The sequence below is a fragment of the Calliphora vicina genome, chromosome 1 (genome assembly GCF_958450345.1).
Source record: "Calliphora vicina chromosome 1, idCalVici1.1, whole genome shotgun sequence".
NCBI classification, from domain to species: domain Eukaryota; kingdom Metazoa; phylum Arthropoda; class Insecta; order Diptera; family Calliphoridae; genus Calliphora; species Calliphora vicina.
In genome coordinates this window covers 163,808,047-163,824,508 of record NC_088780.1, presented here as the reverse complement: position 1 = coordinate 163,824,508, position 16,462 = coordinate 163,808,047, and the positions used below count along the sequence as shown (strand labels likewise).

The 16,462-nt window shown below is 27.4% G+C and overlaps 2 protein-coding genes across 3 annotated transcripts in view; both read left to right on the top strand.

Annotated features, from left to right (window-relative positions):
• The window catches only part of LOC135964310 (modifier of mdg4-like), a 59,243-nt gene extending 51,853 nt beyond the window's left edge, over positions 1–7,390 (top strand). Inside the window, exon 5 of one of the 2 annotated variants that reach the window (XM_065516537.1) lies at positions 7,143–7,390. In XM_065516537.1, the coding sequence (XP_065372609.1) occupies positions 7,143–7,363 (221 nt within the window). In that variant the 3' untranslated portion in view covers positions 7,364–7,390. Of the gene's footprint in view, positions 1–3,456; positions 3,718–7,142 lie in introns of those variants that run through there. The other variant, XM_065516534.1, reaches the window with a different exon arrangement.
• Positions 7,391–7,582: 192 nt separating this feature from the next.
• Positions 7,583–11,604, top strand: LOC135953962 (uncharacterized; the record flags this gene model as incomplete). The annotated part of the gene is made up of 2 exons (XM_065504006.1): positions 7,583–7,835; positions 11,195–11,604. Coding segments are annotated over 2 exons (537 nt in total), but the record flags the coding sequence as incomplete, so codon positions are not given.
• Between the last annotated feature and the right edge of the window lie 4,858 nt (positions 11,605–16,462).

The following is a 16,462-nucleotide window of genomic DNA, read 5'->3' as shown; positions in this document are numbered from 1 at the left end:
TGGTCACCAGGCTTGTTAACATCATAATTTTTTGATTAAAAGTAGAATTCATATGGATATTTCTTATTCATGCACCTAATATGCAGGAGTAAACAGAATTGTTTATCACAGACCGAAAATCAAAAATCTGACTATACACTGTTACCCAAAAGGCTTTTCTGAAGATTCCGTGAAAATTTTATCAAAATCGGTACAACAATTTTTGAGTCCATACGGATCATACATACACACATCCATTTTTATGAAATATATGGCATTATCGGTATAATGTAAAAATTGGATTTTTACAGGCCCCTCCGAACACAGACCGAATATTAAAAATCTGACTATACAGTGTTACTCGCTGGGCTATTCTGAAGATTCACTGAAAATTTAATCAAAATCGGTCCAGCGGTTTTTTATATATATAGATGGCATTAGCGGTATAATGATTTTGCCACTCCCCTCCGCCCATAGACCGAAAATCAAAAATCTGACTTTAGAGTGTTACCCGCTAGGCTATTCTGAAGATTACCTGAAAATTTCATTAAAATCGGTTGAGCCGTTTTTGAGTTCATTCGGAACATACATCCATTTTTATATATACATATAGATGAAAAATGTTTGTATGAGAAAATTCGAAAATCTTCTTTACGAAATCACCGAATGGAAAATTTCCTTTCCAACGATACCAGTTTGGAGCTAATCGGTTGGATGGTCTCAGAGTCTATAACGGACATAGGTAGAAACAATTTTTTGTAATTTATATACATATATAGAAGATTGCCCAATTCACAATTGGTGTCGTAGCGTTGTATCGTTGTATGTCGTAATTTTTTTTATTAATGTTTTGTTTCGAAAAATTAGTTTGAAAAATATTTATGACATAAAAATTTTGGTTAAAAAAATATTTTTCCCGATTTCGTCCTATTTACGATCCGAACCAGCACTATACCAGATACATTGATGTTTGTAAGTTTTTTTGTGAGTTTCGGAAAGTTATTTTCAACATGGCTCTATCGACTTCGCTATCTATAACGATCCAAAATATATCGTCACCTAAAATATAAAATAACGTAACATCATTTCAACAAATTTTTAAAAAAAACCATTTCTGATATGAACTTAATCAGCCCAATCATGAATAAAAAATCCGCGGGAGTTTTTTTTCCCTTTTCACATTTTTGCTATTCAAATTCAATATTAAAAATGGGAAATGTGAATTTCTCCTAATTCATTTTCAAACAGAATGAAAACACATTACATTGCATTTTTCAAAATATTTTTTTTTTTCATTTGCCACCCGACAAGGAATATATATTTTGGATCGTTATAGATAGCGTTATCGATATAGCCATATCCGTCTGACCGACTGTATGTTGAAATTAACTTTCCATAGCCCCCAAATAACTTATACGGCCCTATGCTCCTTATAGGAACAACAGGAATTAATATAAATAACTTATAAATAACTTATATGTCCGCTATAGACCCGGTTCGGTTGCTATTTAAAATAAAGAAAAAACCAGGATTATTAAGTTATAAATATAAACAATACGTACATATATAAGGCAATAAGAAGTCGGACCTATAATGGGTCAAAATCGGGAAAAATATTTTTTAATCCGCATTTTTTTTTTCACCAAAAAAATATTTTTGTCATAAAAATTTTTTCACTAATAAATAAATTAGATTTTTTTTTTTTAATTAAAAAGAATATTTAAAAATTCTTTTTCACTAATAAATATATTTTTTTTTAATTTTGTTTACCTAAAAATATTTAAAATTTTTATTTTAAAGTATCACCATATAAGATTTGGCACAGTCGAATATAACTCTCTGACTTGTTTTATCTAAACTTTAAACATTTTATAAAAAATAATTCTAAGAAAGTGTTTTGGGACATTTTGTCACTATTTATTATTTTATTTTTATAAAATGTTAGGAATTTAATGTTGCAAATCTAAAATAAAATTTATTTATAAAAATTAGTTTTAAAACGCATAACTTTTTTATTTAAAAAGTATATTTTTCAAAAAGTTTTTTTTGTAAATCTATCTTTAAACAAAAGTACTTTTACAGTATCTTAATATATAAAAGAGCTTTTAAAAGGGAATTTTTTGTTAAAAAAGAACTATTTCAGTATATTTTTAAGTACGTGAATTAATAAAAGATTTTAAATTAGATTTAATAAACTATTTCTGTATATTTTTAAGAAAGTAAACTTTAAATAAAATCTTTAAAAATATACTTTTTTTTATCGGTTTGAAAAGTATATTTTTAAACAATACAATTTAAAAAATTAACTAACTTAAATTGAATTGAAAGGCCTGTCCAGAATTCCATTCCAATGGAAAGTGTAATTAATTCCATATTTCGCAACTTCAGAATGAAACCATTTTCAGTTTTCAAAGTGATATTTCTTTGGTTTTTCTAAAAATTTTAAGAAATTTCTGTGCCAAAAACATAACTTTTGTTTTAATATTAAAAAACTACGGAATTGAAACCATTTCGAACAATATGTGTGACAGGCCTGATATTTTCAATTAAAATATTTAAATTTATATTTAAAAAACTCATTTTTATAAAACTCACCAGAGTATAGATTTAAGAAGGGGTTAGAAAAAGTGTTTAGAGCTAAATTTTTAATATAGTTTTGATTTAATGGTTTCAGTTACATGTAATACATACTAACATATAATTAACAAACTGTTAAATAATGTTATTTTTTTTTAATTTTAAAAAACTTTTGTATAATAGTTGTATTAAAAAAAAAGAAATAAGTAAATAAATTAAAAAAAAATTATATAAGCAACATTTTAAAATGGTTTTTTGTAAATGAAAACAAGCTAAACATGCCAAAAACATTTATGTTTTAGTTTTTCCCATTTTGTTGTAATATTAATTCTAGCTTACTTTATTCTAGGTATCAATACTCCATCTCTAAACAGCCTAGATGGTTTTCATTATGTAACTTCACAAAAGGGCCGTACGCAATTGGTGCATAAGGGTTACTATTATGTGCGTGAAAAGAAAGTACGTAACAAGGTGTATTGGCGTTGTACACAGTACACCACTTGGTTTCACTGTCACGGACGCTTACATACCGATGAGGATCGCATTGTGCACAGTAGTTCACATAATCATGGCCGTACCGAAATAGGCGAAAAACCAAATATGAGAAAATTAAAGAAAAACAAATTATTTAACCCTCAGGAAACTGCGACAACATTATTACCACCTTTAACACTAACCGTGGAACAGTAAACCAAATTTAAAATATGAATTACAATAACAAATATTGAAACTTTATAAAGAAAAAAAAAATTTAAATTTAAAATAAATAAATTTTTTATAAATCTTAAGAAAACATGTATATATAAAACGAATAATTTAATTAATATTTTTTTAAACACTTTTAAACTTTGTAAAAACTGTTTACTAACAATTTATGTGTTTTCCTTCTTTTCTTAACAGATAGAAAACTCAACGTTGCTTTTTTTAGCAATACCAAGAAGAAGAATCGTAAATTAGTGATACGGGGTTATGAATTTGTGGTGGATCGTCAATTGAAACAAAGCACTAACTGGCGTTGCTCACGTTATAAAAGTGCCCATTGTAAGGCACGTGCCACGACCCGCATTAATGCCCACGGAATTGAGCATTTCTTTTTGCGTAATCCCCAGCATACGCACGGTATCGCAGATGCAAAAAAGGAGCAATCATTTGGTTAATTGTGTTAAGTAGAGCCCTTTAATATTCATTATTTTCTTTTATGTTCTCATTTTTTTTTTTATTATTTCTTCTTATTTGTGTTATTGTCTTTGAATAATATGAAATGTGAAATAGTTAAGTAAGGGGTTGCTGTTCTTTTTGTTTATGTACAATAATTTCTATTATAATTGGAGTCATTGTTATTCTAATTTTCTAGTTACATACATAGGGTAACATAGAGACGAGACGTAATTGTCAAAAACCAAACTCTTGCAACAACAAATTACATGCTAGTCAATGTATTTGGTTGTGTTTTTTTTTGTTTGTTTGACAAATCAGAGTGTCTCGTCTCTATATATAATTCTCTATTTTAAAAGGCAATAACATATTTATTAGGAGACAAATTAATTTTTAATCGAATTCTAAGCGATAGAAAACAGATTTCGCTTTCCCTAACATCATAGTTATGTGAACGAATCAGTTTATTTTAGCTTAGAATGCGAACGAAATCTTTCATTAGATAGTGTGAAACAGGCTATTTTTGTTGATTTATTAAATTTTTATAATTTAATTAATACAATACAATAAGCATTAAACTGCTAACAATTTAAAAAATAAATAAATTTACCTAAGTCCAAAGCTTCAAATTAATAATTTCCTTTTGAGATTAGTTCAATAAAATCTTAATTCGGAATTAAAAATGTCTACCATTCATTCCATAAATCCATTTTCAAAATTTAAAGACTTTAATTTAAATTGAATTCAATCATCGTTAAATTAATTCATAACAGAATTCTTTGAATGATAAAATAGAAAAACATACATCACTTAAACTTTTCGCTGTAGTCAGTCTAGTACTATATGCCTCTATGTCAACACACTTTCTCTATTGACAATTTTCTTTTAAGCGTCATTAGAGATACGTTAGAGACAACAGTTCTCTAACGTATCTCTACTGGTGACATTGTCAACGAACTTGTCAATAGTTTTTAACTACCTAGTCTGTAGTACTACAGTCTACTGGTGGATTTTCAATGACAAGCTAAAGTTAAATGTCAATAGAAGATTACATTGGCTGGGGTACATCTAGTCTCAGTACTACTACTGACAATGTCACTAGTAAATCACTACAAATTCACCATTGGCATTCCGTGCAGCGTTGTCTCTTAAAAGAAAATTGTCGATAGAGAAAGAGTGTTGACATAGAGACATATGGTCTAAAATCTAGACTGACTACAGGGTAAACTTTTTTGTTTACCCATTTGAATTAAAGAAAACTTGAATGTTTTAATGAGGAATTAATTACACAGTGATACAAAAGTGAACGAACAAAATATGCATGGGATCTCCTATAGTAATTCTGTTCCGCTTGAGTATTGAAATATTAATCCTTCCTTTAAAGAAATAGCTGTATTTCAAAACATCATAACTATTTTTTCTAGAATCTAATGTTGAAATTTTGGTTCTATTGATAACCGTTCGTGAGCTGGAGCATTTTTAAAAATACATTTTTTTCTTTTGTTTTTGGAAAATATTTGTATTATCTCCCAAAACATCACATATAATATTGGGTATCATCCAGCCGCATACAACGCTATATTTGTCATGTCAAAATATTTATTATTTTGAAAGTTGGTACAGCTCACGAACGGTTATTAGCCAAAAATATTTTGGGAAACAAAATCACTTTTTTCCTCTCCAGTCGCTTTTTATGAATAACACAAAAAATTATATGATTTTAAAACAAAAATTTTAAAATTGTTTTTCGATTGTGCTTTGGCTCTTTGCTGTTTTTTAAAAATTATAATAATTTTTTAAATTTTTTTGTTGAGAAATTAACGTTTTAAGTTACATTTGCGTTTTGTTTTTCGATTGTGCTTTGGCCCTTTGCTGTTTTTTAAAAATTATAATAATTTTTGTTGTGTATTTTTTTTAAATTTTTTTGTTGAGGAATTAACGTTTTAAGTTACTTTTGCGTTTTGTGTTCTGTGTTTTTGTAGCCTTCACCAAAAAAGTATTTATGTATTTATTTATGGATTCTTATAAGTAGGGGCCCATTTTATTCTATTGGCCCACATGTGGAATTAATATATCAGATATAGACCCGGTTCGCTTACTATTTAAAATCGAGAAAATCGGCCCACAAATGGCTGAGATATAAAGAAAAAACCAAGACAACATCGACCTATTTTGACCTATTTTTGATCTCTATCTGGATTACTAAGTCATTAATACAGACAATATTGATAACTAATGATAGATATCCATATTGTCAAAAATAGGTAAAAAAAAATCAAAGTTGTCTTGGTTTTTTCTTTATATCTCAGCCATTTGTGGGCTGATTTTCTCGATTTTAAATAGCAACCGAACCAGGTCTATATCTGATATAATAATATATAGTAAGTCGGACCTATAATGGTTAAAAATCGGTACAAATATTTTTTAACGCAAATTTTTTTTCACCAACAAAATTTTGTCATAAAATTTTTTTCACTAAAAAAAATAAAATTTTTAAAAAAAAATTTAAACTGAAATTTTAAAAAACTTAGTTCGGCATAACATTTTTTTAAACAATAAATTAATTTTTTTTTTTTATTTTTATTTAAAATTTTTATTTTAAAGTAGGTATAATTTGGTGAAGGTTATTTAAGATTCGGCACAGCCGAAGGGTTTTTGCATATTTTTGTGTATATCTCTGATATTTAGTTGTGAACATAGGACAATTATATAGTAGATAAAAGATATTTTCATTCGTGAAATGTTTTCACATTAATTTTATTATATTGGTCACATCTCATATATATTGAGGTATCTCAATATTCTCTACCGACATTTAAAATTTTGGAAAACGTATCAATTCACATTCATACGGATATCACTATGTTGAAGGCTATATACTGATTAAATACAAAAGTTTATCTAAGAATACAAACTAAATCTAAATAAATAATGAATTATATTTATACATTAATTTTAATAAGTCTGATATACATATGTATTTAAAAACAATATTTTATATTTGTTTGTAAGATAAACAATATAATAAAAAAATAAAACCTACAAACTAGTTTTGAGGTAAGATATGTTTAATATAACGATAAGAATTCATTTTACTAATATTTCACATCTTTAAAAATAAGTATTTAAAACAAATTTTAGTATTTTAACTATGTATTTCCGTTCCAAAATTGTAATATTTTTTTCTATACATATATAATTAATAAAAACTATCTACCTATGTAATAAAATAAAATGTAAACTCAATGTAATTTTATTTAGAACACTACTGTTTCAATTAAGTACTTTAACAGCTGTATTCATAATTAAAAACTATATAATAATTAAGTGAAAGTTAGTTGTTTTTCGTTACCATAAAGTTTTTAATTTTGAATACAGCTTGAATTAAAATTGAATTTTTATTAATTTTCTTGTTCTTCTTTAAATTACAGATTCCATTTATTTTGTTATGGGCCAACGTGGCAAACCAAAGTTGGTGGTCAAAGGTTATGCGTTTATTAGAAATAAAACTACAGCCGAACGTTTATATTGGATTTGTGCGCATACCAAAACAAAGAAATGTCGGGCACGTCTTGTAACACCAAAAGATGAAAATGTGCAAAAATTAATATTGAAAAATGTTGTTCATAATCATAAACCGGACATTTATTAGACTAATTTTAATACAATGTTTTTTTTTTTTTTAAACAAAGACTACTTTTTACTACAAAAAATATAAATAATTTTAATAAACTCTTAAATGAAACTAAACAACATTTGCAAAAATTGTAACCTAACTATTAAATATTAAAACCTTAAACAACAACAGTAAATAGAATATAGTATAGTTTGCCTGAAGAATTTATTATTATTATACTAATAGCGGTTTTTTTCTTTTTTTCGATATTTATTTCCAGAACTAGAACAATTGGCCCGTAAATCTGGCATTACAATTACCAGAGGCAGCAAGGGTAAACCGAAATTAGTGCTGGCTGGCTATGCCTATTTTCGTAACAATGTCAAGGGTACAAAAACCTATTGGCTGTGTGCCAAAAATCGCTGCAATCGCTGTAAGGCTAGAATAATCACTTGTTCGCAAAGTGGTGAATTGGTGATTAAAAATCAAGAACACAATCATATAGCAGGCTTAAAGCATGAATTGAAATATGAAATAGATTAAAGAAGTCTGCATATTTTGATTTGATTTTCTTAAAATGTTGTGTTTGTGTTTAATTAGGTACCTACATATTGTTGGTCTCATGTAAAAAGGTCCTAACTCTAAGCTAATTTGAAATTTACAGGAGAAGGTAAAAAACATAATAGAAACTGTATTATTATAAAACCTTTATTTCTGATAATATTGAATTAAATTTGTGTGACGAGAAGTTGGGGTATTTATACATGAGACCAACGATATATGTTTAGAATAAGTGTCTATATAAGTTATATATAAAAACCATTAATGTTATATGTATGTATGTCTTTTGTAAGTAATTTCGAAAATACTATATCCATTTAACTCTAAACATTCATACATGATATAAATGTTCTCAATTATATAGTCTTATATTATAAGGATTTAGTAAGAGAATTTTGACAGCTGTCAAAAAATATAAGATTTTAAAGAAACTTTAAATAATTATTTTTAAATTATTTAAAGTTTCTTTTTAAACATTGATTATTAATATGGAGGAAATTCTTTAAATCCTGACTCACATTGGAATTTCATTTATTTTTTAAATATCGCAAAAAGATGAAAAATCAAAAATTTAGATTTTGATGTAAATATTTATGCCTCTATTCATAACAATAAAATTAAATCTGAACCACCAGTGTCTAATATTTTTGTGATAAGGCTACTTGTTGTTCAGACCTTTTTGTTATAAATAGGCCGAGATTAAAGTGAGTTGATCCACTTTTTATGGATTATCATTAAAAACTGTTTATGCATATGGGGGTAAATGTTTACAAAACCAATTTTAATTTTTAGTCCTTATATATACAATTAAAATTATTTAAATATTTTGTATTTTAAAATGTGTATAGACATAGTCACTGTAAATGTATTTATTGTTACTAGAAACCTTTAAATTTCCTAATATCAGCGCATTCAGGTATGTGATGAAAATCGATATTCGATTTCAAAATAACCAATTTGAAAATGTGTGATGAATTTCGATTGATAGCAAGAATATAGTCCTGGAGCCAAATTAACGTATTCGTGATAGAATGAAAATGATTTCGTTATCGAAATTATGATAAAATGTACTAAATTTCTTGCTCGATATCGAATGCCATAATCTTAAATAAGAAAATTACGATGAATTTTACGCGGCAATTCGCCACCATGTGATTTAATACAAATTATTTGAAAGAATTAAGAAGAAACAAATGGATTATTTCCATCACTGATCGATTTTGTTCAAGTTTTTAGATTCTATAGTGCGAAAAGTTTGAATATTTCTGTTTTATCTGTGTTGGCAACTTTTGCTATTTAAAAATAATTTTTTTTTTACTCCCAAAAAAACATCGCAGAATAAGTGTAACAATTACTGATGTTACAATTACTTCTGGAACTCGTTCTGTAGGATGATAGATGATAGTGTGATTCTTAAGTACTTCTGTAAAGTTTTAAAGGAACTAATTATTTAACACTTGTTATACATTAGTGCTGAATTAGTTCAATGGATCACTTACTATTTCCAAAACTATTTTTTGAAATCTTTGCTATTGAAATTAAATTTATTGAATAATAGATTCTATTTATTTTTGTTGTATAAATATACAAATTAGTATTAAAAATTAAATATTTGTTATATGTATAATGAATCATTAAGGAGTTGGACAATTGTAGAAATAATACAACATTGTGTTCTGCGGCAATATTGGAAAATGAAGCTTTTTCCAAAAGCATTTTCATCTAATGCAATGGCAGCTGAAAGAATTCATAAATCTATTAAGCTAATTATATAAATGAACCAAAGAAACAATGTAAATTTCTCAGCTTGACACTTTTGAAACAAAAATCACTGAAGAAATAACTAGTTCTATAAATGTTCCTAAGAATGTGTGTAGCTTCCGTAGAACTAGTTCCGAGGCTGACAATTTCAAACAAAAATCACTAATGATTCTAAGAATGTGTGCTATCTCCGAAACTGCGAACCTGTCCTCCTTTGTCAAAAATTACTGATATATACAAGCATTGTAGAACTTGTTATAGAACTAATATAGTTTTTCTTGAGACACTTCTTTTTTTTTGAAGAATGAAAATGAAATTAACCTCTCTTTTGTTCTGTGACAGTACAACTTTTTTAAAAATTTTAGTACAATGATTTTTATTTATGCATATTTCTAATTTAAGTTATTTTTAATTGATATCAAATTAATTAATAATTTAGTTATTCTATGGAAAAGTATGTTTACAACAAAAATTGGTCTTGCAAATATTATTTCAAATTTAAACGTTTTTTTTAAATAAATTTCTATGTATTAATATTTAGTATTTCTTCTTTCTAATATAAAGCTAAACAATAGATCTAATCAGCCCAATAATGAATGAAAAATTCGCGGGAATTTTTTCCCTTTCCCATTTTTAACATTGAATTTGAATAGGAAAAATGAGAAAAGGGAAAAAACTACGGCGTATTTTTTGTTCATGATTGGCAGAATATCTTTTTGACTCATCTGCTAAATCTGCCTTCAAACTATCCGAGTTTTCATCTGTGATGAACAACTGAAACTACATATTTATCAGATATTTTTTAACTTTTAACTCTGACGAGAATTTAGATAATATAAAAGTAGCATTAGTGTTTCTATTATTAAATGAAAAAAACATTTTTATTTAAAAATTCTTAAACGCAATAATTTCATGATTTTATGAAAATTTTTTCTCTCAATATCAGAAATAACAACAATTAAAAATTCTTTTCATATTAGATACAGTTTTATTATTAGTTTAAATATTAAACATGGCCTTTGGTCATTTAGTACAAAAAACTATATCCATCTAATTGTTAAGGCAATATTTCTAGTTTTTAAGGGAAACCAAAATGAAAACTTTAAGAAAATTTGTTAATTTTTAATACATATTCATATATTTGTAAACTTTTAAAATCCTCCCTCGAACTTGTAATGAAAAACAATTGTATCAATTGCAATATTATCTATTATTATTATACATTACAATACATACTTTTACTGATTAAATATTTTGTAAAACTGAATATTGTTTAATTAATAACTTAAACATCTAAATTTAAAAAAACTTGAGCTGGCATACAAATTATTTATATTATTATTATTATTAAGTACTTAATTTCTTTAGTTTTACTCCTCAGAAAACTTACCATTGTATAAATTAAAACCAATAAACTTTAACAATTTTAAAACTTGGAGTTTTTCCTATATTTTATTTAAAAATCTAAACAAAATCTATCTATTTTATTCCTAAATCAAATACAAATTTTATTAATTTCATAATTTTTCCCAAATCTCTTTTTAGATTTTTTTGTTCTTAATTATCCTTTGGCACAGAATATTTTCAATTCCATTCAATATGTCAAGGGTCAGCGCGGTTCTCGCAAAATGGTTTGCGGTGGCTATTCCTACATTTGTGCTAAAATCAAAAAGGGCCGCAAATATTGGGTGTGTGCCAAACAGCGTAGTCGTAATTGTAAGGCCCGTCTTATAACCGATCTAGAGGAAGTAGAATTTTATACACGCAACATAACACACAATCATGTTACGGATGTGAATCGTCTTACGTTGTTGAAAGATTTACAATGATTTTACAATGGGCTTAGTAATAACTACAGAATTGATATAAAAAAACAAAAAAGAAAAGCTGTTTTAAAAAAAGGTAACTACGAGTAAATACATTATTATATAGTTTTTAAAATACTTAAATTAAATAAAACTATAAAAAAAAGAAAATTGCCTTTAAATAAAAAATCATATAGAGAATATTTGGAGTACATATTATAAATTGTAGACTTCGCACAGTACTGATGCTTTCCAGCGAAATAATTTCTACTTTGGATGGATTTTTTTTACTATAAAAACAAAACTTTCTCTGCAATAATTTCAATTAAAACGTCAACATTTACATTGATGATGTCAGATTTGACTAATATTTAAGCTGATATTCCTTGTTTAAGTTTATTTAGTTTATCATATTCTTAGAAAGTCAACGTAAGTAAATCGTATTTATTTAAAATTACATGGTACGTGACTATTGCCGACTTTAAATATCAGCCAGCTGCGTCATTTAATATGATATTCTCGGTCATTGAAAGTGATTTCTTTGAAAATAAGTTTCCGTCTTAAAGATTCAATAACTCATGTTACAAATGATAATGTAAAACGTTAACATGAAGGATTTGTAGACATAAATCATTCATTTTGAATAAATAAGAAATTAAATTCAACTAATGATTTATATTGCGTAAAGTAAAACAATAAGTCTGTTCGTTTGCTTTTTTTCCAATATTTTTGAAATTACAAAAACGTAAATAAGCAGTCCTAAGAAATTTTGAAAATGTAAAATTTTAGATATTGTTACGAAATTGTACTTGAATTCAAATATAACGATTTTAACGGCTGATTTAAAAGTAGCCTAATGCTTTCAAATAACAGTGCTGTAATAGCAAACTGTAACATATCTGTGGGCATTATTAACATTAAATAAAAGCTTTCAGTTGATCATTGATCGTAAGTTGGCAACGCTGTTTGCTGCGACCGTATATTAGAATATTCAGTTAAAGAACATTGTAGAAATAGAGCTTTCTAGATGGTAATGCAGTGTTGTAAATAGTGGCAGAGGTTGCAGTCGTGAGTCAGTTTATCAGAGACGCTTTTCGAATAAACATCAACTGAGTGCCTTAAAGTGTGCTGTATTTTTCAAGTGAATTCGTGTACATTATAAAGTGTCTGTATTTCTGAGAATTTATAAACGTAAAAAACATTGAGTGACTATTTAATTCTGTTGTTGTACATTTTTACATAAATAAAGAGTCGTTACAATTTTCAAACTACTAAACGGCTTTTATTTGCAATCAAATGTATCCGGTTTATTTAAAGGAAATAAACCAGCGTTAAAACGTAACAATATTTTTATATCAGTTTGTATAAATATTCATATTTATACATTATTTTGCACTTATGCGATTTTCAATGCTTCCAAAGTCAAAATTTTATTTTTGTCATCTAAAAACTATGTGAAGTTTCGAGATTTTTATATATATTTTTTATTTTTAAATATATTGTTAAGTTTTTACCTTTAAAAAAACGGTGGTTTATTTTCTTTAAATAAACTGGCTACTTTTGATTGCAAATAAAAGCAGTTAAGTAGTTCAAAATTGTAACAACTCTTTAGTTATTCAAATTTACACAACAGTATAAATATTTACTATGTGTTTTTATACAATTAATTACACAACTAATACAGTACACTGTAAGGCAGTTAATTTATCTTTACTTAACGATGATTCAAATTAGACTGACTCGTTGATGTTCTAACGGCCACCTTATATACACTGCATTACCATCCAGATGTTTCTAGCACCATCTATAAAATCTTCATGAAAGTTCTATTTCTACAATGATCAACTCAATGTTGAATGTTCCGCAGCTATGTCGGTAATATCCCCAGATACAGTGGTTGATAAAACAATGGAAACTTTTCCAAATATTTCATTAGAGGCCTAAAATCTGAAATTTTTTTAAAAAATTTTAACATTTTTGTAGTATTTTATTTGTATACTTTTATTAACTAAATTTAACAAAAAACAAAGGACATAATTAATTAAATTCTAAAAATGAGAAAACAAAATTAAAAGATTTCTTTATTACGGCATTAACAAAACAATGGAAACTTAGGTATTATTTTAACAAATATGGTCTGAACTTTGCAATAACTCAATATTTTGTTGGGTATCCCTTATTTTTTATAACTGCTACACATCGACGATGCATTGAACCAATTAAAGAGTCAATGGTCTCCTTTGAAATATTTTGCCATTCCCTTATAACCGCCTCCGATAAATCTTCCTTCCTGGTGTAATTTTGGGTCCTTATTTTATGATATACAATTTCCCATAGATTTTCTATGGGATTGAGATCTGGCGATTGGGCAGGCCACCTCAAAACACATACCTCGTTGGATTGTAACCACTTGGTTACAACCCTAGAGGTGTGTTAAGGGTCTTGTCGTGTTGAAATCTCCAAACTAGGGACATATTTTCCTCAGAGTATGGATACATAACATCGTTTAATATGGTTCTGTATCCTATACCTGTCATGGTATCCTTTATAATATGAATTGGGTCCATACCTTGCCCTGAAAAACCGCCAAACTTTACAGTCTTATTTGTGTACTTTGGATCTAATCTTTTTCCCTTTGGTAGTCTTACAAATGTTCTCCCATCACTGCCTCTTTAACAAATTGTATTTGGATTCGTCGGAAAAGAGGACAGTATTCCATTTCTGTATCGACCAGTTTAAATGATTCCTGGCAAATTATAGACGAGGAGAACGGTGTGGTTTTTTCACAGGACGATAGCAACCAAGACCAGTCTCATTTGCCTGCGACTAACTGTTCGGGTACTTATTTCTAATTTTAGGCTATTAACAACCTCTTGAGGAGTTATTTTTGGGAATTTCTTGAACTCTCTCGCTATTAAATTATATTGTCTAGGAGTAGTCTTACGAGGTCTTCCACCTAAATGTTGAGTTTTTACAGAACCGGTCTCACGAAATTTCTTTATAATTTTTGAAACTGCTGATTTATTTATTGAATATTTGTCACAGATACTTTTTTGTTTTAAACCAGCTTTAAAATCGTTAATTATTGTGAAAAATTACCAGAATTTAAAAATAAAATAACATAACTGTAAACAGGATGCTTTTTACATCGTTCTTTTAAATATTATTTTCGTTTTACAATTCTTTCTTGCAGAAATTAAAAAGTTTCCATTGTTTTGTCAGTAGCGAAATAGTGAATATTTTTAATTTTGTTCCCTATTTTCAGAATATAATTAAGTATGTTGTTTGTTTTTTAGTTAATTTATATAAATAAAACTATACAAGTAAAATACTAAAAAAAAAATTTTTATTTTAAAAAAATATTTTAAATTTTGGGCTACATATGGAATATTTGGAAAAGTTTTCATTGTTTTGTCAACCACTGTATGTTAATAATGTCCACAGTTATGTTAACTGATGTTAATCGGCCGGTAAACAATATTGTTCACAATTAGAAGTCTCCAGAAATAGAAATGTTGGGAAACATGATGCAACTTAAAACCAGCCGTTAGAAATCGTTATATTTGAATTCAAATACATTTTTGTAACAATCATAGATCAATGAAATACAAAAATAATTTTTAGCTGAATTTTAATGGGCCACTTTAATGTACATATGTATATTATTATAGACCTTTAAAATCTTTTTGTTAATATTATTAGCAAAGTGCATTTTTATAACAATTTTTAAAGGTCATAGAACTAAAACAAAAGGCAACTTGTAATTTTTGTTCTCAATTCGTGTTTATTGTTATTACTTTTCTTACAGTTGTTGTATGTATTACAAATTTCTCATTAAAATAAATATTAAGCAAAATTAAGTGCAAATATTACTAAATAACCTCAATACGATAATGACAGTTCCCACCCATTATATTACTAAAGGAAAAAAATACAAAGCATACTTGAATTTTTCACAAATTACCAATGCCAATTCTTTGAACTTTGGTTAAGAGACTGACAGCCAGCCAGACTAAATGTCATGCAAACGGACTAACTGCCTAAGAAGTCGACTCATACTGTTATGTAATCCCCCTCCCGACAAAAAGAAACAGTGAAACAGTTACACCACAGATTAGTTTTACTAAATAAACAGTAATAAAAATCCAATATTCATGAATGATGTGATGTGATGATGGCGAAGGTGGTTGGTGTGAATGCATGCCATGCAACGAATGAGAGGAAGGGAGTAGTTTGCCATGTTAATTTTGTTAAAAACGATGACAGATTTTATACGAAAAAAAAAATAAACAAAAACCTGAGTCAATACAAATAAATAATAAAACAGTATGAATAAATATGTACATTGTACATTCAGGCAGTCATTATTTCTTACGGATTTTAAGAAATTAGCCAACTTATGTACTAAAACAAACAACAACAGTGAAAATGTCATGAGTAAGCATTGATAAAACAAACGATAACTGCGACAGTGACATTCATATGTGAAATCACATCTACAGTGTGTCGACGGAAAATAGCACAATCTTTTCTAATACATATTTCAGAAACAAGTCCATTAACACGGTTTTGAATTTGTTTGGTTATTTGGAACTCTACACAGAGCAACCGAATTTGTTGCCAATCGAATGATTCGATTGCACACATGAAATTTTTCGGTTATATCAACAGAAAGTCAATTGATAAAGAAGAATTTCCGTTGAAGTATCCAAATTTCTGTTACCACTTCTATAATTTTGTAGCCAGAACTGTAAAATTCGATCACTAAGGTAGAATCATTCGATTGGCAACAAATTCGGTTGCTATCACAAATCTGTTTTGTCTGTGTACATAATTTAAGGTGCATTGACAAACGTCGTTTTATTTTCGAAGACATTTAGCTAACATTTTAAAGCCATGGTAGGCGTTCATATTGTTCAGGTTACGATGATTTTCGTCAAACAATCCGAATGTGAACAAAAGAGCGTAATAGAGCATAAAAATACACAAAATTCATTCAGTTTCTTGA